Below are 20,077 nucleotides of genomic sequence, written 5' to 3' on the forward strand. Positions count from 1 at the left end.
GTGCAGTGATCGAGATGGAGGAAGAGGAGATGAGACCCAGCGGATGGATAAGACTGTGCTGTCGAGGTGGAAATACTCCACCACCGGACCGACCTGCCGAGTGAGTAATGATCGAGGAAACTTCGCCAATCCGCACTTAGATCATTACCAACATCGAAGGTTGATCCTCTTCGCAACATCGTACCAGTAGGTAAAAACACGCACACACGGAAGCATATACTGTTGCATCTCCTCTTCTATGTCACCACTTACATCATCCTAATTAAAGGAAGCTCTATTAGGTTTCTTCTTCAAGTTGCTGATGAACTTACACCACTATATACTTCCTTTGGATGTATTAAATTTTATCTCTTCAATTGTTTCTTCTGGAATTCTGTTAAATATTATCAATGAAGTAATTAACTTTCTTGTTTTCTTTGGGTTGTTTTTTGGTTGCTTCTGTCCAGTCGGGTTACCACTGGATCTTGATGGAACTTTTTACCCTTCGAATATCCTTTTTGTCGAGTCGAATTTCACTGGTCATTTCTGGACTCTTTAAAGCTTTTAAGGCCACTTTTTACTATACTTTTCGTAGAGTTCTTTAAAGTTTATTTTTCTTGCTTCTATTTCCCCTTGGCTCTTCTTCGGGCACAATGTTTCTTTTAAGGCTTTTTTTTAACTGTATTTGGTTCTGTTGAATTCTCTCGAGCTTTTCTCCGATTTGCATCGCTTTGTAATATCCATGAATTTTTGTAGAATTTCTTAGTTTTGGTTCTTCTTCGCTCTCCCCGGTTTTCCCCGGCTCTCCTCGGCTCTCCCCGGTTCTCATTCATTTTCCCTGGTTCTTTTGAGATTTTCTAAGTTCTATTGGGATTTTTCAAGTGTTTTGAAACTCTTCTTATGCTTAGATTTCTTTGCATTCTCCTTAAATTTTTGGGAGAATCTTTCGGTTTTAGCTCTTCCTGGCTCTTCCTCATTTCTCCCATTTCTTTTGAATTGCTTCATGCTCTATCGTGTTTCGTAAAACTTCCTCAAACTGCTAAAATTTGGAGTTTTCTATTAATTTCCATATTTGTTGTTGCCATAATCCATTAGTGTTTGGAAATATATTAAACTCTATCAACCAGAAACTAGTCTATCTCTTAAACACTCTTCTCACAATTTAGTTCTTCGCGTGCATACAGTTAGGATAATTGTTCACTCTTTGTGTAAATAATTTGCATGATGTGTAGCTCAGAATTTCTCTGAAATTCTCAGTTTGTACAAATCAGTCCGCTTCTCAGTCTCACTTGCTTTTACATTTAACTACAATAGTTTTTTATTATTGTAAAAGAACCTCTAGATTAATTAACGAACACATTGTTTCATTTAGTAAATGAAGTTAAAAGATAGAAACTGTGTCAACGATATTACAAGCAGTTGATACTTCTCTTTCAATTTGTTTGATCTATATAACTTCAATGTCTTCAATTGTTTTTCTATTCTTTGTGCAAATGTTTCTTCCAAAATGTATGTTACACAAAGGTGTATTTCTGTTAAATTCCCCAAAACCAATATTCTATGTTCCAATTAGTGTTCCATGTTCAGAAAAAAGTATTGTTGTAGATGACCCCAATGATTTGGTGGAAACAATACTAGTTTGCGATTTCAGAACAGCTGTCTGACCATGGAGCCTCTCTGGACTCCTGAACCTTGGACAAAAGCTTCAAAGTTCCATTCAGACCATGAAGATGAGCTGTGAGCTTCTGTGGATCATGAAAAGTGGACAACCTTAAATTAATCTAAAGACTCAATCGTTCAACTATCAATTGGAAATTTAATTAGAGTAATGGATGAAGATGATGAGCACAGCGTAAAACTTGATCTGATTAACATTCTGAATGTTTCAATAAACTTCTTTACTCGAGCAGCATGACCATAAAATTTTGTAATGTCTAGAGACATTGTAAGATATCTATGAAGTGTTAATTAATAATTTACTGATGTCTGATTGAGTGGATATTGAGGAAGAATGATGGATGGAAATCTGGAATTTGAAGATTTTTTGTTGAAAAATTGAAAAGTAAATTGTATGTGACATAAATCATAGTGAGTGGCATGAAGAAATTGTTGAAGATGATTATTAAGAATTGGTGAATCGTGTGAATATATACTTCTCTTCATTTTCTTCTTAATGAGAATTATTTCAAGTGACATATCATAGAGAATTGAAATGGTACTTCTAAAAGAATTACTAATAATTAATCAAATTAAGGAAGTTAATTATTTTAAATAAAAATGAGTTGTATATATTGAGAACAGATTTTACAAGAGACACGTTCAAGTGAGATTCAATTTATTTTTTTATATCTTCATTTGGAAGAAAAACGACAGAAGAGAGACGTTTATAGATGTAATTGACGTACGTGTATTGCTGTTTCTATTTTTTAAAATATAATCGTGGCTGATAATGCATCAATTGCGTCCTATGCTATTTATCTAATACATTAGAGGATGCACCATGTGCATCTTGGGAAAAAATTAATTCCAATCAGAATGTAAAAGATATTTGGCAAAATAAGGATTTCAAATTAAACAATGCAAAATGTCAAATAAATTAAGAGAACATTCTGTAATCTATGCTTATAAAAAATTGTTATAATAAAAATATCATTTTTTCTGGAGTTAACCCAGACAAAAGGAAAATAAAATAAAACTGGGAAACCAGAAGATTTTCAAATATACTACTATAAATATTTATTTTATGGGTGAACTGAAGCTTTGATAATTAATTCTTGATCAAAAAATTTTCATTGAATAGCTGTAACACTCTCTTCATGAATTATAGACTGACTATTGCGACAGAACGTACTGTGTAATATTTTTAAGCTTTTGTCAAACGGCCCAGGGTAATTAATTTGTAACGCTAGCTAATTAGCGAGCGCATCATCGCTTGTATGACTTTGTAGCTGTGCGTTTTTTTAAAATGTAAATAAATTATCGTGACATGTACTCTGTTTGATGAAGTTTTTGCAGAACTGTGACTTTAATTTTTACACTTTCTATAAGCATAATTTTAATCACAATTTTTATAATTTGCATATAATTCTAAATTATAATTCTTTATAACATTTAGAAAATAATATACATTTCCATCGTCTACCCATTAAACAATTGTTACCTCAAAATTTTATAGAATTTTAAATTAAATTAGGAAATACACGGTTTGTTTTAAGTAGAAATATATAATATTCTGATATTTGCAAATAATTTTTATTGCCACCATAAATGTACAAAAAAACACGTTTTATAAAGTACAAGATTGTTTCTTCGAGAAGGAACATCCATAATTTTTATTTCTACAAATTTCAGTCAACGTAATATATATGTCCTCTATAATTACATATGTAACATATTTATGTAAATACTTCTTAAAGACGCAAATTAAATCTATTTAATAATAGACAAAATTTTGCACGATTAGAATTCTTAATGTTATAAAAGTTTAACGAAGAAACTTCTGTTAAACAAATAACCGTGGAGATCCACTGAAAGGACGGATTTCAAAATCTGATTCATATCTTCAACATCGTTCCTTTCAAGTTGCTATTACTGTCCATTTTCTTTTCTCGTTCAGAATTTGTTCTATCAGGAATTAACAGAAATGTGCAATAAATAATCTTAAAAAATTCTTGTAGTAGTAGACATAACCTTAATGGACGTCCTAACCTCAATTTCGAAAATAATATTCTATGTTAAAAGACTATCACAGACACGGTTTAAAAGCACATGAAAGTCTTCGTTGTGCTTTCCAATAAACGTACAAAATTCAATATATAATAGTAATACTGGATTATCTATTAGAGAGAGAGAGAAAGAGAGAGAAAGAAAGGCGTCAATCCTGGGTCAGAGGAACAGAGAAAGCAGAATGATGCTTATCCTTGTGGAAAAATAAGTTCTTTAACCCATAACTGTAATAGTTTAACTCGTTGACTTATCCAAACAAAACATTCCAACTCCGAATTTATAGGTTATGATTGTAAGGCTCAATCTAACTGAAAATTACTAAGACACTTAGTATCAGTATCATTTAGAAACAGATATTGTTTGCTCCGGCAAGAGTAGGGCTCTTCTTATTGAAGAAAAGATTTTTAGGAAACCAAAATTGGGCACAATTTACCGAATTTCATATAAAAAGAACGCTATCATTATGTTTCGCTATCGATTAGGAGGTTAGGTTACTGTCAACAATAAGGTTAGGTTCCTAACAATGAAAAATGGCGCCCAATTTTGGAGAGTAGGTTCCATTTTGATTTAGAAAATTAAAGCAGTTGTCCTCTTCTCTCTACTTAAACATTGAGTCCCTTTTTTCAATCTTGAGCAATTAAAACTCGTCGTGGAAACTTCTTTCCGTGTCTACCATTTTACTACCCAGGAACAGGTCCATTTTGCTCAGAATCTCGGATAGGTTTAATTTCTCGTCGAGATTCGTATCTGACACACTTATTAAATGTTGAGCTTCTTGTATCGCGTGCCTTGGATTTCTTGGGTCTATATACATCTGGAATAGAATTTTAATTAAAAAATTAATGAAAAATAATAAAAATTAAAAAGTTTAACAAAGATTTGTTTCCTTTAATATGTATAAATATATGCTTAATAAATTTAATAAATGTGTCCTTGAAAATGGCAGATTCAGATTTATTACCAGAAGTTCTGTTCTATCGGCTTTTCCATTTTTATTCTTGTCAATAAGATGTCTGAACTCCTTCCGCCTGTCGTCACTCCCGCCTACCGCTTCTCGTTTGTCTTCCTTCAAGTCCAGACCCATCCCTTCTGAGGGTAAATCCGAGAATTCATCTTCTGTCAACTGTTCATCCCCATCGCGGTCTAGAATGGAAAAAAGATAGAAAAATGATGTAAATTATTATTCTACTGATACAGAATCATTATTCTTAACATTATTAATAATACAAAAACATCGAAAATCTGTAAAATTAAATGTTTAAAATAAGAATTGTAAAAACAGCCAAAAATTAAAATTCATTCATAAAAGTTAAAAAATTACGTTTCCGGGTAAAATATAAAGTGTCCATACCAAACTTCTCAAACAGATCTTCGACCATTTGCAGTAAGGCCCTATGACTGCTCTCAGGGTGGGTGAAAGCCAGAAACTCGTCGAGTGCCAATCTCTCCGGATCATTTCTTGCCGCTTCCGCCCATCTAGCTCTGTCTCTCATTATACTCTCTTTTAAGGTACGCGACATATCGCTATGCTTCTTGTCATGCGAGCTCACATAGCTCTCGGGGAATCCGTGGGATCTGAGAAAGTGCGCGTGATACTCTTCCCATGAGATCTCGCCTGAAATATTCAGAGGGAACATACAATTTTACATTCTCTTTCAAATCTACTTTCTACTGGCCATTAATTTAACACTTATCGTTTAGATAAACTGAAGACATTGAATATTTCTATTAATGACAGTTTGTTTCTTAAAGAATTTTTTAATAAATAATTTTACACTGATTTTAGTTTTGAAATTTTGAAATTTTCCTTGAAATCATTTGCTTTCTATTCAATTCTGTATAATTAAAGGATTGGTATTTATATTATAGTTGAGCTTAAAGTTTAACTGTATAGTCTCCTTTCTTCTTATATTCTCAGGAAAAAATTATTGTTTTTCAATGTTTTTTAAATTTTTCGTAGAATTAGAATAGTTTTTAGATATTTTTTTTAGAAATTATTATATATTTATTTGTTCTGTATTCTTCTACATTCAAGTGACACTTATGTCTTCTCTATAAAGAAGAATATCTTCTCTTAAATTTGTATCTTAAATCTCCAAAATCTACATTTAAATTGATCTGTACAATTAAAATTACTCACCATTCCGCGGATTATTATCTATAGCGGTAAATAAACCAACATTCTCTTTCATGGCACGGCTGATATGTTCGGTAATTTTCGTATGAATCCATCTAGCCAATTCTTGGATGTCCAACAACTGATCCTGATCAGTATCAGCTCTTTGAAATATATTCTCCAGCAAAGTTCTCGGATTCTCCTGATTCTCTGCTTCCTCCACGTCCTTGATATTCTTATCAATTTCTTTATAATGTTCCAAATCCCTTTTGTCGGCCGTCACTGCTTCCAGTTCTATGAAAAGATTCTCAATCATGAATCCTTTGTTATCTTGTACAGCGGTGGTGGACGTCAGACTCCTTAGGGGCACGTTTCTGTTGTACTTGAAGAAGAGCAGGGACAAATAAATAACGAGAGGCACTAGAATGGTCCAACGGAGGAAACGGAAGCACCGTAAATCTGACTTGAAGGTGACTTTGTGTACCTATTAAGAAAGCATTGAGATAAGTGAAATAAAAATTTAATTTGAAGAGTTCTTTTCAGAAAAATTTTATTATTTATCTTCTTGTATTTGGAATTTTTATTAAATACTCTAAGATTTTCTTATTTCACAGCAGGAAACAGCATTAAAATGGTCTAATTACTGTCTTTATTAAGAAAGTCTTTTGGAACATAGAAAAAAGAATAAGAAAACTACATAATATACTTACAAAATAGGAAAGATACATGGCTGGTTCTCCCTTTACAATGCAAGACCACCACATACCATTATGCAGTCCCAGAACTTGAGTCTTCCCATCCCTACATTTAATCTTCAATTATCATCACTGTGACTACCTATCCAGCTTCTCAGAAATCATTGCTAACAGTCACTAATAGGTCCTTGCGTTAAACACTATCACTGATGGCACTGCACCATAGATACTCATGACTCAACACGCATCAAAACAGTTCAAGCTTATAACAACAATCCTACAAATGTATTCAGAGCTTGTATGCACTTGGTAAGAAACATTGAGTAAGAAATGGAGTATAAATTAGTGACGCAATATTAATAATGAAGTAATTTTGTGTAACAAGACAATTTATGATGATGACACTGCACAAAGTCTATTTGCTGCACTAATAGTTCTCTGTTCTTTGACAAAAACACGAATATTAAGGAGAACTCTGGCTGCACGCTGCCTGGCGAAACGTTAACTGCGTATTGATCCACTTTCACTGTCGTGTCCTTTCTCTATGGCTCTCTCTCTCTCTCTCCTCTCTCAATGGCGTTCCCTGTTCCACTTTCATCGCCGTCTCTGTCACTGTTCCTCTTATCACAGACGCATATTCTCTGTCTCCTGATCGAACTGTAGTGGTAAAAGTTGGACCACAGCTTCTTGTTCCTCTGATCAATTTTCTGGACCAGCTTTTGGCTCTTTTTAGAGCAATGACCTCTTAATTGTTTCTTTTGGATGCTAATGAGTAAATTGAGAATTTTTATGCATTCAGGGGAAATTTGAATGTGTAAAAATAAAGAGAATACATATGATACCCCAAAAAAATATGAAATATTGAAATATAATAAAATAATATTGTATCTGAGTTCCATTTTTTAAATTATGTTATAAAGATATAAATCTGCAGACATTTATTATCAATCAGAGTAAATGAGAGAATTAAAAAGATTTCATTAAAGAAAAGAAGAAAAAGATCTCCTTTCCAGTCTTTTCCCTCTTATTTTTGGAATTTTATGATCCTTAGGGAAATGCTTTTATTTAATATCTAATTTATAATTATAATATTTAGATTTCTTAAAAATATTTATTTTTGTCATTCACTTTTTTATTACATCTTTTCTTATTTGAAATTAGATTTCTTTCTGAGACAATGAAAGGAGAGCTAAGAAAAGGTTCTATTAAATTAATACATAAAGATTCACACACAAAAACTCACATATTTAAGTTAATATATGATTACGTATAATAATAGAGGAATATTACACAGGAAAAGAATAGAAATTAAGAAATGAAGACTCACAAGTGTAACAAAGCTACCTAATACATTTCTCTTCTTATATACACAAATATTCATATACAAACTTTACGTACACTAAATATTCATAAACATACTTTATTTAAGAATGAAGAAACTTACTTAAAATATATTCACGTATATTCTCAGCTACTTAAATATTCGGAAGAAACGAAGTACAGATCCGCAGTCAAGTGAAAGAATGATTTTTCATCTCCACAATATAAAAAAAGAAGAGAAGAAAAAAGCGAAGAATAGGAAAGAAGAGGAGAAAAACCATTCCAGAGTTGACAAGGCGTTAAAAAGAAAACTCCTAAACGAATCGTTAACGTTTCACGCGGTAGAAGCTTCTCAGGGCGGGAGTGGTGCTTGAAGAGATGAAGAAAAGTATAAAAATTCTTTTCTTTACGAAAGAAAAGAAAAAATTGTACTCGTTAAATCTTTAACATACTGATAAAACATCAACTGGAAAATTTTACTTTTAAAAAGTAAATAATCTTTTCATATTAAAACGAAGAAGATTCTTCAAATTTAAAATAACAGTTGCTTCCATTTAGATTAAAAGTATAAAAATAATAAAAACATTTTTTGTATATGAATATAAAAATAAAAATAATAGAATAATATATTTCTTTAAATATGACAAAAATTTACAGAGAGAATTTCCTAGTAATTAATTTTTAATTATCACAACCGCCCGTGAGAAGGTTTCTTGCTCAGGAATGGTTGAAATTCACAAAATAAAGTAAGTACTATATCAATTGTTACTGCCATAAATAAACTATTCTACACAATCCCGAGTCGTCTCCCGGAAATGAATCTTCTCTGAGTATCCTTAAGTATGTAAGTATCCATAGTCCTTCTCTAAGCTACTAAGATTCCTTTTCTTCATCAATATTCTTTAAATACTATCTTCTTCATGATACGCTAAAAGTATAAAAAGTAAGATACTTCATACTCTAAAAAGTATTCCTAATTGAGTCTCTTCGAAAGAGTTTTGTTATGGCTTGTCTATTTGTAACGCTTCATTCTGCTCCGTTTAGGTTTCAAAACTTTAAGTTTGAAATTCAGAATCTTCTCATCTATTCTTCAGTTATCAAGATAGAAGTACTTCTTAATAGTCAGTATTTTAGTTATTCTTCTTTTCTTCGAGCCTTATGTAAGCACCATAATCAGAATGAAGCAATCTATCATTGTACTTTGGAAACTTATAATGAATTATGAAACCTTAGCAAGAGACAACAAAATTAATTCTCAAAAGTGAATTCTTAATCATTTTCTTTTATTAAAAACTAACACGTAGACTTTTCTAGTGCAGTCAGCGCAGATCTTCCCTAACTGACTATAGAAAACAACCTTAAAGAAATAAAAATAGCGAATATACTGTTGGAATTAGGAACTGCTGCCTTTTGGACAAATTCTTTGGAATATTCTCATAGTTATCTAAAATAATCTGATTGCTCTCATAATCTTATAATCTCAAGAGGAAGTTTCAGTTCCTAGAATCTTCCCTAAATGTACTAATAGGTATTGTTCTTCATATCTTTGGACTTTTAGTATTTTCCACCTGAGATTTTTCATCGTCTAACTCCAGACCAAAGTTTGTGATACCATGGACATTACTGGCACATGGTTTTGTTTTGATACAGAACAAAGAAGCAATGGGTGGACTCAGGAGGTTCTGGTCGAGGTCTGCAGCGTTCTGAAAACCTGTAAAACAGCTCACGATCACGCCTACCAACATTGTCAGGATGCAACCTATTCCACTGTACCATAGATAACTGATCTAAAAATAAACGGAACAAAAATTAAAGTTTTAAAGAATAAATAATTAATTGTCATTAAGGACTTTGTTCTTCTAGTGGAAATATAAAGATCGGAAACTACTAAGAGAAACAAATAAATAGAATTATAGGAAAATAATAAAATAAGTACCTTATATATGGAGTAAACTTCATCAATGTTGTCATTTGATTGTTTTAGGTTTATGTCTGTAGTGTTAATGCATGGGCAAGCATCGACTGACACTGGCTTGTTATCTAGGTGAATTTGCCCATTTAGTAAAGCAATTTGAGCTCCCAGGCCAATCCAAAGGACGATTACCATACTGGTGATGGCACCAACAATTGCTCCTTTGGCATTTGCCCATGGAATAAACATTCCCAAAGAAAATAATCCCAGGGTAATACCTCCGACCATGCCATTAAACGAAAGTGCGACCTGCAAAATTAATTTTCATCCATCATGATGTCGAAAAAATAAGTTCGCACTAAATATATTATGTTAGAAATTTAGCACGAACTCATGGGAAAATTATTTTTATGGCTTAAATTTGATAGAGCAATTAGTTCATAGAGGTTTTGAAAGAAGAGAATGGTATATGAAGAAATTGATACCTGAAGAACGCTACCAAGTCGTTCTACGACAAAAACTAAAGTGAAACTAAGCGCTCCAAAAAAGATACTAATCCACCTAGCATAAATTGCACCCTTCCTGGCTGGCATCTCCATCTTGAGTACCCCTTGGAGAATGTCCTCACAGGTTATGGCCGCCAGGGAATTCAGAGCACTTGCCACGGTTCTGAAACATTTTCCAAGATGTATTTTCTTCATTTTGAAATCGTTAAAAATTTTATATAAATATTTGTTCTTTAAATATTAACCCAGCTATCTTATTAATTAAGAAAAGGATATGCAACATACAGAAAGAGTTATTCAACATACCCCAATGAGGCAGCGAAGATCCCAGCAACAAAAAAACCAGGCACTCCCTTGAGACTACCCATGAAATTCATAACGTATAGTGGCAACAATTGATCCTGGCCACTTATATAGCCAGCTAGTAGAGGATCACAGTCTTTGTAAGTGCTATAGAGCACCATACCAGTCAAGAAGTTTATGGTATATATTATAATCATACCAAAAGCTGATACCCATAAGGCTCTGGAATAGAATGTAAATTAAAACAATATGAAACTGAAGATATGTAAATTTTTTATTTATTTAATAAATTTTTGAAGATATTTACGTTCTAACTTGACCAATTTTTTCTACGCTAAGGTACTTTTGGACGGAAGCTTGATTGCTACAAAACATGCTGGTCCAGTAAATGGTCCCACCAATTACCACGCTCCAGAAGCTATGTCGGACAGTTGGATTGGGGTTCATGTTAAAGAATTCCATTCTTCCAGATTGCTCGTTGACTTGCCATACTAAGGAGGGTCCTCCTTCCCAAAAAAGACCATATCCAACGATTAGGAAGAGGGAGCCGAGGAGCACCGCTGCTTGGAAGGTGTCCGTCATTATGACGGCCTTCATTCCACCCTAGAATGGATGAAGAAAATAAAAATGAAGGAAGAAAATGAAAAAAGAACCGCTAAGAAAAAAGGATAGAAGATTTAGAAGAAGAGAAATGGGAAGAAAACAATGAAGAAACTAAAAAAAGAAAACAAAGGAACTTGAAAAATATATCTTCGAATTAATCAAGGTGAAGGATAGATACCTGTGAGGCGTAGAAGATACAGACTACGTAGACTAGAGTGACGGCTATGTAAGTATTGAGGCCCGTGACTGTAAGAAGAGAAGGCACATTAATTACGAGAGGACGCGGATTAGTCGAGTCGTATCACGTTTCATTGAAGCTCACCGTGACTTAAAGCTAACGCTGGCGCATATACAGCTACAGATGTGTAGAAGATCATTTGCAGCATGTAAAGACCTCCGGCAAGTAGTCTGCAATGCCGGTTGAAACGAAGATTAAGATACTCATAGCTCGAGGTTAATCTCAGTTTCATGTAAACCGGTAGGTATAGGCAGGAGGTAATGGGTACAACCAAAATAAAAGACAGACATGTCATCCAGAATTGAGTACCCTGTAATTTTTCAAACAAATGTTTTATTATAATAACTGTAGTGCAGTCAGAATTTGATGAGTCAGTATATTGGATATAAACGTTTAATCAACAAAAAGTAAGAAGATCTGTATAATTAGAAATCCATGGATCTCTAAATTATATTCATCAAATTAATTAAAAAATTTATTTTCCAAAATAAATCTAAATCTATTGTATAGAATCATACCCTTTCCAAAAATATACCTGTTCATACATTTCGGCAGGATTTCCCAGAAGTTCAATAGCCGTAATAAAACTAGCGGCCAGTGACATCGCCATAGGCAACGTTCCCATACTTGAGCCACCAAGCAGGAAGTCCTGGCTGGTTTCCTGTTTCTTAGCGAAGAAACCATAGAAAGTACCTATTAGGCATGAGATTACCAACATAGCAGCCAACACCATATAGTCGACCCATGAAAAATAGTAGAGAAGGACAGGATGGTTTTCTATGCATTCTTCTTTTGTCTCTGCGGATGGCCGCTGTTCTGCTGAAGAAATCGCCAGGCAGAAGAATAGTACCAAAACACGCGACCTCATTTTTCAGGAGCTTGAATGCAAAAAGAGAATTTTCTCATAAATATGAGTTGTAGCTTCTTTTCTTCTTTTGAAATAAATTGGAAGTTAGGATATTTTTTTTACTATAGTTTCTTATTTTCATTTTGAGTATTTTTAACTTTTGAGGGTATTAAATTTTTATACTTTTTTCTACATTTTTTAATTGAGAAAATGTGCTCACAGATTTTCTAATTACTGTATATTTCTTTCTCTATAAATTTCCATAAATCTTTAATCTCTGATAAGTAGAAAATAATCTTAATCAAATTGTCAAAAGTACTTGTGCCTACCCATATACTTCTTTTAATCTACCACATAGTAAATTTTTATTAAACTAAAATTTTTTTAATTTAAATTTACTAAAAATATAATAAATATCGACTATGAAAACACAGGAAATATAAGCAAGACTAATTGAGGCAAATGCCAATTGTACTCGGCATTTTCCGTCCTTGAGCTTCATTTATTGACACTCGATCATGTGTTTTCTATAGATCCACAATCACGTGGAAAACGTAGCTAACCGATACTTCTGCACTACCCAGATTGATTTCCATTATGCGATCGGTTTCCATATCATTTTACATATCTGCGGTATCACGTAAATTATTAAATGTGTAAAAAACATAACAACTGATTTTTCCTTTCAATCAATCCATAATCAATTTTTTTTAATTTTCAATTTCCATTTCCATTTTTAAAATTTATTATTGAAGATTGCTATCAAAACATTGTTAGAAAATTCCCACAAAATATTTTGAGATAGTTATATTATATAATTATATCTTCTTGAATCTAATCTTCCAAAGAACAGAATGATTTTCTAAGAAATTCCCCAAAATTTCTTCCCCTTGAATCTTTGTCTTTCCAAAATTCTGAAATATGTCAAAATCTCGGTATCAGTATATTATTAAAAAATATTGCCATAAAATATTATTTTACAAAGAAGAAAATAATTCTCAAAGGAATTCCCCAAAATTCCATATCTTCCTCGATATATAAAAGCATGTATTTCAAAACAAACTACACTTTCTTGTTTCATTTGTTACAGATCTATGTTTATCGCCTGCATTGAAACCTAAATACCTAACTAACAGTTGCTCGTGTCGATCGATCCAGTATGAATATACAGACCAAATGGGCTTAGTAATCGTTTAGTCAACTTGATTCTTTCTTACATAAGCAAAGTGTGTGTTCTATGTGTGCTTTGGTTGGAATGGAACGATTATTGAACGTATATCATGTCTCACCATTTGGTGTAATTGTTTAGAAGTATTTGCACCGCAGTTGTGGCTATTAACACTGACGTTCGATCATCATTAAGAAATCTGGTTAACCCTGGCTAGAACCAGTTAAGTCAAAAACAAATGAGTCCAATTTTTTCAAACTCAGGAGGAACATGTAATTAAATAAGGAATCATAGTTACATCTTCCATCATATTCACATGTAAACAATTTTATGCACATGAAAATCTTCCATTGCATTTCAAGTCAATATAAGAACACTTTCAAATCAATTTTTCATATCTCTTCTTTTTATTCCTTTACAAATTTCTATTTCATCCTTCATTACCCATCTTTCATCTTATACTAATATCTGAAATTATTTTATGCAAATTTGATTTTAGAATCTGAATCCCAAACCTAGATATTTTCTTCAATAAAAGACCCATAAAAATCAAACTTATTTTTTAAATATTAGATATTATATAAAGTGAAAAATGAAAAATGACAGAGAACTTTTTTTACGTAGATTTCATTTTTGGAGTACTTTTGTGAAAGAGGAGATTTAAGTGTGGAATCTGGATTTCAAAAATTGTAAAACATGACGCTATCACTAATAAATTTCTATGATTTATCTCGTTACTAGTACTAATTATTGATATTAGTAAATACTCTAATTATCATTAAATTATCATTACTTTTCTGGTTCTCGTTAAGGGTATTTTTCATTAAAAGTAATTCTTGGTAAAAGTAGTTCTCATTAAGAGTAATTTCCATTAGGATTCTGGGATGAAAACATTCTCATTAAGTGGAAACAATCACTATGTTAGAATTAGCTTCCAGAGAAAGCTCTGACAACAAATTTTAATTAAATACTAAAAATGTCTTGGCTATTCTTCCATTATAAGACTAAATTATTTAATAATAAAGAGAAGAAGGATACATTTAGATATAATGATAAATGCTTCTGAAAAGATAAAAGATAGTCTTGGTTAATAACAGGACTATGAACTCTGGCAATAACGATGCTACAAGATAAAAGATTGATTTAGGTGCATGAGCAAGTGCGATTGTCATTAGAATATCAATGGGGAAACAAAGCCTGGATTACAATTGTAATCCATTTGAAAGCTGACAAGCGGAAATACAGGACCTTCCTTTGATAATTGCAAAGGGAATCAGATATCCGTAAATATTATCGCCTCTTATAGGATAGCTAAATGAATGAAGGAGGTAATACCATGTTATTTATTCTTTTCATGACATCTGTCTTGTATTTCAATTCAATTTTAATAACTTATTACTGTAGAATGTGCAACTTTTCCATAAATTAATCGTTTTATTATTTATATGAATTTTGTGATATTTGTTTTCTCTTCCTATGAATTTTTATAGATTTTCTGATCTCTGTGAATTTTGTATAAATTTTATCATTTTTTAGGTATCTTAATTTCTGAAAATTTATACAAATTCTTCAAATTCTGTAAATTTTTGTTTCTATACATTTTGAAATATCTTGCCAAGAAATTTTCAAGAGTAACAACATCTTCAAACTATTAATACCCCAAAATCTTATCCTCAATAACTTTCAAAGCATTTTGGCTGAAACATTTAACTTCTTCAAGAAAAACTATGTCTCCAACCTTACTGAAGACAAGAAACACTAAGAAATCATTTAGGATATAATAAAGAATATTTTCAAAATTAAATTTTACTTCTTCACTTTAGTAGGGGCAACAAATACTTCTACTTATAAAATTAAAATTTTACCAAAACCATTGAAGAAATTAAAAAATATTTTCAAAATTAAAAATCTTACCATTTTACTTTAAAAGCCTATCCTTACCTATACAAAAACCAACAGACACTTTAAAGAAACTGCTCAGTACAGAAACAACAAAAATATCTTCAGAATTAAAAATTTTACTTTTTATTTTATCAAAACTTACAGATACCTTTAAAAAAGCCACTTAAAATATCAAAAAAGATTTGCAAAACAAAATCTTACCTGTTAACAACTTCTAGATAACCCAAACGTAGTCCACCTTCCCAAAATAGAAGAATAAGAAGAAGAAGAGAAGAAGATATACAAAGAAGAATATGCAAATGATGCTCTAAAGCGCTAATGATGTCCTGTAGTTGGTAAAAAGGTACGAAATTGCAGCTGTATAATCTTGCTGCTAGCCTTCCTGACGTAACGCATATATGCTCGGATTTTTTAGCGAGCAACGGATCAAACTAGCTGTTCAGAATTGTCCCAGATGGAATTGAAGAAGTCGTGACGAGAAACTCTAGCTGACTAATTAACTGGGACTCTCAGTTTCACGCGACTTGTTTGAAACGGAGCCGGCGGATTAAGCGGAGAACGATTTCAGACTGTCGTTTTAATTGTCACATGTGTCCATTTATATGAACCAGCCCCTTCCAGAGCTGCAAGTTTCTTCCATTCTGCGGACTTATGAAAACGATACTCATGACCACGATAATTACGCTGTTATTGAGTGGCCTACGTGTGTTTAGGGTAAAGACATGATACTCTAAGCTATGAGGAGAAGTGGGGCGAGGGTGTAATATAAAATTGAAAGATTTCTCTCTTATTTTTATTAAAAATTTCTTTTTAATTGTTTTTTGAAGATTGTTAATTAAGTGAGAATGGTAAAATGTATAATATAGATTATGTCTTCTAAATTTTGGAAATATTAATTTGATACTTTGAGGATGAAATATTGAATAGGTAGATTTTTGTCCTTAGAGAAATTAGAAAAACTGTTGATTAGGTGGCGCTTCCAATTTTTCAAACTTTTTAACTTTTTTTCGAAAACTCTTTTCCGTGACACTCTATTGACATCCCATTGATCCTCGTTCTTTAATCAAATTATCCTAGTAAGAATTTTATATCGTTATATCATTATACCAGGCAAAACGTGACACAAGAAAGAAAGAAGAAAGAAAGAAGAGACTTTTAAAAGAAAAGAAGAGAAAGTAGAAAATTTTTAGGACAAATTTTAGTAGAAAGGAAAACATCGAAAGAAGAAATGAAAACTTGTATTTAATGTTATTATATCTTCTTTAAAGCAGAATGTATCTTATATAATTTTGAAGATTAATTTAATTGATCCATGTTTATGTGGAAGACACTGTGATCTTCCTAAATTCTCAATGACAGACTTATTATTCATAATTAAGCGAAGACAGTCAACGTCATAACTTAGAAATTACTTTTAATTTGAACAATGTTTTCTGCCAGCAATGTAAAATTTGACATAGAATAATTGACTTGACTTAAAATAAACGGACGCTTAACGCTGATAGAATCTTTTTTTAATTTTTGTTATCAACGATCTAATTGCAACGACCGAATCTTTCTTTCATTTTCCTTATAATTTCATAGAACTATTGCTCTAGATTGTAGATAAACATAATAAAATTACACATGGTTTCTCTATTTATTGATGAATTGCATAAATTGCTAATTCAAATGCTAAACAGCTATTATGCATCGTAGACACGGGAAAAGTTATGTTAATGGCAATCGATAGTCGTCATGGTTTGACGCAACTTGATAGTAAGATATTTGCCACAAATGGTGTTAGCTATCTATTTATAATTACAAGAAATACTAGAATATGTCCATCAAGTAGAAGAAGCTCTTACTATACAGTCACAAGACGCAAAAGAAAGAAATGTAACGGTAGGAGAAACGAAGAAAGCATGTATTACGTAGAAATTTAATGCAAAGCTTCCAAAAATGAAGAAGAGTTGAGCAGAAGAATATTTTAAATCTTCTTTATTTTTCGTTTTCTTTTTCTTTATCTTTTCCTTTGTTCAACATTATAATACAAAAATATTGAAGAAAAGGAAAGTCTAACTGAAGAATATTCTGCTACAATTACAGGATAAATTCAAGAAGAAATGAGGAAAGGAGAAATTATGAAAAATATTTTAATAGGGAAATTTAAAAAAGAATGAAGAAACAGAAATTATGACGAATTCTATTACCAGAATACTAAAACAGCTAAGAAGTACAATTGCAGGCACTTCTAAGTAATTATTCCACTTTTGTAAAACACCAAAAGAGACTAAAATGGAGAATGTCATATTTACAGAAGGGAAAAATACTCTAAATTATAATTTCATGTAACCAGGTATTATTTTCTCCAATTCTTTGCTCATTTTCTTTAATAAACTTACCGTTTCCATGTTCTTATCCTCCACAGCTTCCATGAAGCAACTCGTACTCGAGAAAATACTTTATGAAGAATGTCAAGAGACACCATGAACAGTTACAGGATCAAACTCGCGATTGCAATGGTTTCCTCGATAAAGAGAGCTGATAAACTACCACTACCCGCTCTGTATGCTGAATATTGGAACATGAAAAATCGACACCAACCAGAGTATACATAAAAACCGTGTTTGCAGTCAGTTGGAACGGGATTCAACCGGTTACCATTTAAAGGGTTGTAAATCAACAATATTCCTCTAAGTTCTTCATCTCTAACACTTTCATTTATATCATTTTTGTTGTAAGTAGCAAGCAGACTCAAAAAAGGTTAACGATGAGAAAGGAAGAAATATTTCATAATTTAGGAGGCAGAAGAGTTAGAAGAATTAAGTGTAATTAAGAATTAGAATTAATAACGAAGAAGGAAAGAAAATTAAAAAATTTGAAGTTAAAAGATTATGCGAAAAGATTTGATAAAAGTAGGAATGAAGAACTTGACAGTCTTCATCAGTGAAGATAGTTAAAGATAATTTTGGGAAAAATGTGTTCATGACTAAATATAGGAGATTATCTGTTATTCATTCTAGCAATGGAGAACTCATGAGTTTTTCTGAATGAATCTGTCATTTTATCGGTTTTCTAAACGTGATTGTCTTCTAAAATTTTTTTAGCTTACATTTTGATAATTGAAACATAAGTTAATTCACTATGGCGAGGTGATTACACCTGCACTATACGTATGAAAACACAAAAGAAGATGGTGGGGAGAGGCGAGAAATGCTCCAGATTATATATGACACAACATGATACAATGAAATTCTCTTCCTCTAATGATTATAGTAATTCTACTAGGAACGCATGATTCATATCGGGTTAAACAAGTTACACCGCTAATTGATGAATGAACACACCGAAATAAATAACATTACTAACCAGTAATTACACATTTAGAGGTATCTAGTAAATTTCTTCTTCAAAGAATACTTCCAAATGATTCAACAATTGATGACAATAAATTATATATAAGCTATACAAAATATAAATGTTAAAGTAAAATGTAAAATTAATCTTCTTTTGAAGAAATATTGAAGAGATGTATTGAAAAAGATATTTAAAGATATTGAAACTTTTTCCCACTCAATAATTAATTTGTTAGATTGTATAAATATAAAGATTAAAAAGCTTTAAAATCTAAAATTAGTATTCTACTAAAGAAGATATTGAAATTTTATATAAATAAAGCTATATTCTAATTCCTTAGGTTAATTAGTAGTTTCCTTTTAAAAGAATCAAAATAAAATTAGTACTTACTCTTTCGTCAAACAAATTTTCAATTCACAAACAATTAAAACAGTACTTCAACTTTGTGAAAGCTGAGAAATTCGAATTTTTCATACACTCTACGAGCTCGAGAGAAACGCATAAATACGCTCATACACACACACACACACACACATGTATTTTAAGTACACTATTCATTTAACATCGTCTATAATCTATATTTTTGGTTTAGTCTAATTTAATAAAATACTTCGGCTGTCAAAATAATCGATAATTCTACACGTTTTCTGCTTTTCTTTCTGTTCCTTAGTTTTGCTCGCATAATGCCATACGATCAAGGTAAAGAGACCGTTGACTTCGAAAGTAAACAGGAGGATGATCCTGTGTATAGAGTTTCTGGGGAAAGAGAGAGGAACAGGGAGAAAGAGAACCTTAGAAAGATAAACAGAAGTAAGTGTAAGAACAAGTAAATATGAATACATCTGTACATTATACTGTCAGATTCATAAAAATTTTATTTAATCGAGTGAAATAATTCATTATTTAAATCACTGCAATGTTACAATAGCTTCTTCTCACAATAATTTGTTTATTCATTAAAACCAGGAAGATACTTGTTCTGTATTTTTCAATAATTATAATTTATACATTCAAAAATCCTATACTGAAATATTCAATATAATAGATAAACTGATTTTTGTACAATAAAGTAAATTATTTATTGTAGTAAGTTGTCAAAAAAAGAGAATATAGTATTATCTTGTATTTATTATAAGTTAAGACCAGAAAATTGATTAGTATAACACAAATCTAAATATTTATAATAAATATAAAACATTTATTTATTAATTTTTTAGTAATTTTAGTTTGCATATCCAAGAATCTCATACTTACTTGTCAAGTAAGATATACAGTATAATAGAAGACTTAAAATGGTAAATTTTATATCTGTATTTACATTTAACGGTAATTTCATGATGGATAATCGTATTCGAAAGAGAATTAACTAATGCGAGGAAGACTGAGTCTTTCAGAGGACATGGGCAAGTATAGCATTCGACAC

The 20,077-nt window shown here is 31.5% G+C and overlaps 3 protein-coding genes across 13 annotated transcripts in view; 1 reads left to right on the forward strand and 2 right to left on the reverse strand.

The window, feature by feature from the left end:
- Window positions 1–6,305, forward strand: part of LOC122576615 (PDF receptor) — a 70,485-nt gene extending 64,180 nt beyond the window's left edge. For 3 of the 10 annotated variants that reach the window (XM_043747199.1, XM_043747198.1, XM_043747200.1), the window contains exons 13-14: window positions 7–100; window positions 1,636–2,970. In XM_043747199.1, the coding sequence (XP_043603134.1) occupies window positions 7–100; window positions 1,636–1,720 (179 nt within the window). In that variant the 3' untranslated portion in view covers window positions 1,721–2,970. Of the gene's footprint in view, window positions 1–6; window positions 191–1,630; window positions 2,971–6,160 lie in introns of those variants that run through there. The other 7 variants (XR_006319817.1, XR_006319818.1, XR_006319813.1 and 4 more) reach the window with 7 other exon arrangements.
- On the reverse strand, window positions 3,210–7,695 carry LOC122576616 (45 kDa calcium-binding protein). The gene is made up of 5 exons (XM_043747202.1): window positions 6,532–7,695; window positions 5,846–6,305; window positions 5,057–5,320; window positions 4,667–4,848; window positions 3,210–4,519 (listed from the first exon to the last, which is right to left on the reverse strand). Exons 1-5 carry the CDS (start codon window positions 6,583–6,585, stop codon window positions 4,343–4,345), a joined length of 1,137 nt encoding a protein of 378 aa, XP_043603137.1. The 5' UTR covers window positions 6,586–7,695; the 3' UTR covers window positions 3,210–4,342.
- Window positions 7,696–9,098: 1,403 nt separating this feature from the next.
- Window positions 9,099–15,891, reverse strand: LOC122576614 (sodium-coupled monocarboxylate transporter 1-like). 2 transcript variants are annotated; one of them, XM_043747195.1, is made up of 9 exons: window positions 15,517–15,891; window positions 11,934–12,276; window positions 11,483–11,708; window positions 11,339–11,406; window positions 10,865–11,160; window positions 10,561–10,779; window positions 10,234–10,417; window positions 9,773–10,057; window positions 9,099–9,623 (listed from the first exon to the last, which is right to left on the reverse strand). In XM_043747195.1, exons 2-9 carry the CDS (start codon window positions 12,264–12,266, stop codon window positions 9,375–9,377), a joined length of 1,860 nt encoding a protein of 619 aa, XP_043603130.1. In that variant the 5' UTR covers window positions 12,267–12,276; window positions 15,517–15,891; the 3' UTR covers window positions 9,099–9,374. The 2 variants fall into 2 exon arrangements, with proteins under 2 accessions (XP_043603130.1, XP_043603132.1); XM_043747197.1 differs by lacking the exon at window positions 15,517–15,891 and adding an exon at window positions 13,535–14,882.
- Between the last annotated feature and the right edge of the window lie 4,186 nt (window positions 15,892–20,077).

This window comes from Bombus pyrosoma, linkage group LG16 (genome assembly GCF_014825855.1).
Source record: "Bombus pyrosoma isolate SC7728 linkage group LG16, ASM1482585v1, whole genome shotgun sequence".
NCBI classification, from domain to species: domain Eukaryota; kingdom Metazoa; phylum Arthropoda; class Insecta; order Hymenoptera; family Apidae; genus Bombus; species Bombus pyrosoma.

What these genes read in the sequence shown, in the direction of transcription:
- LOC122576616 (XM_043747202.1), bottom strand. Translation starts at nt 6,585, where the DNA reads ATGTGGTGGTCTTGCATTGTAAAGGGAGAACCAGCCATGTATCTTTCC. An exon ending in AGATAATAATCCGCGGAATG is followed by an intron (nt 5,321 to 5,845) that starts GTGAGTAATTTT and finishes TGAATATTTCAG; the next exon opens with GCGAGATCTCATGGGAAGAG. An exon ending in CCGATAGAACAGAACTTCTG is followed by an intron (nt 4,520 to 4,666) that starts GTAATAAATCTG and finishes ATTCTATTCCAG; the next exon opens with ATGTATATAGACCCAAGAAA.
- LOC122576614 (XM_043747195.1), bottom strand. Translation starts at nt 12,266, where the DNA reads ATGAGGTCGCGTGTTTTGGTACTATTCTTCTGCCTGGCGATTTCTTCA. An exon ending in CTGCCGAAATGTATGAACAG is followed by an intron (nt 11,709 to 11,933) that starts GTATATTTTTGG and finishes GAAAAATTACAG; the next exon opens with GGTACTCAATTCTGGATGAC. An exon ending in ATCTTCGCTGCCTCATTGGG is followed by an intron (nt 10,418 to 10,560) that starts GTATGTTGAATA and finishes AAAATGTTTCAG; the next exon opens with AACCGTGGCAAGTGCTCTGA.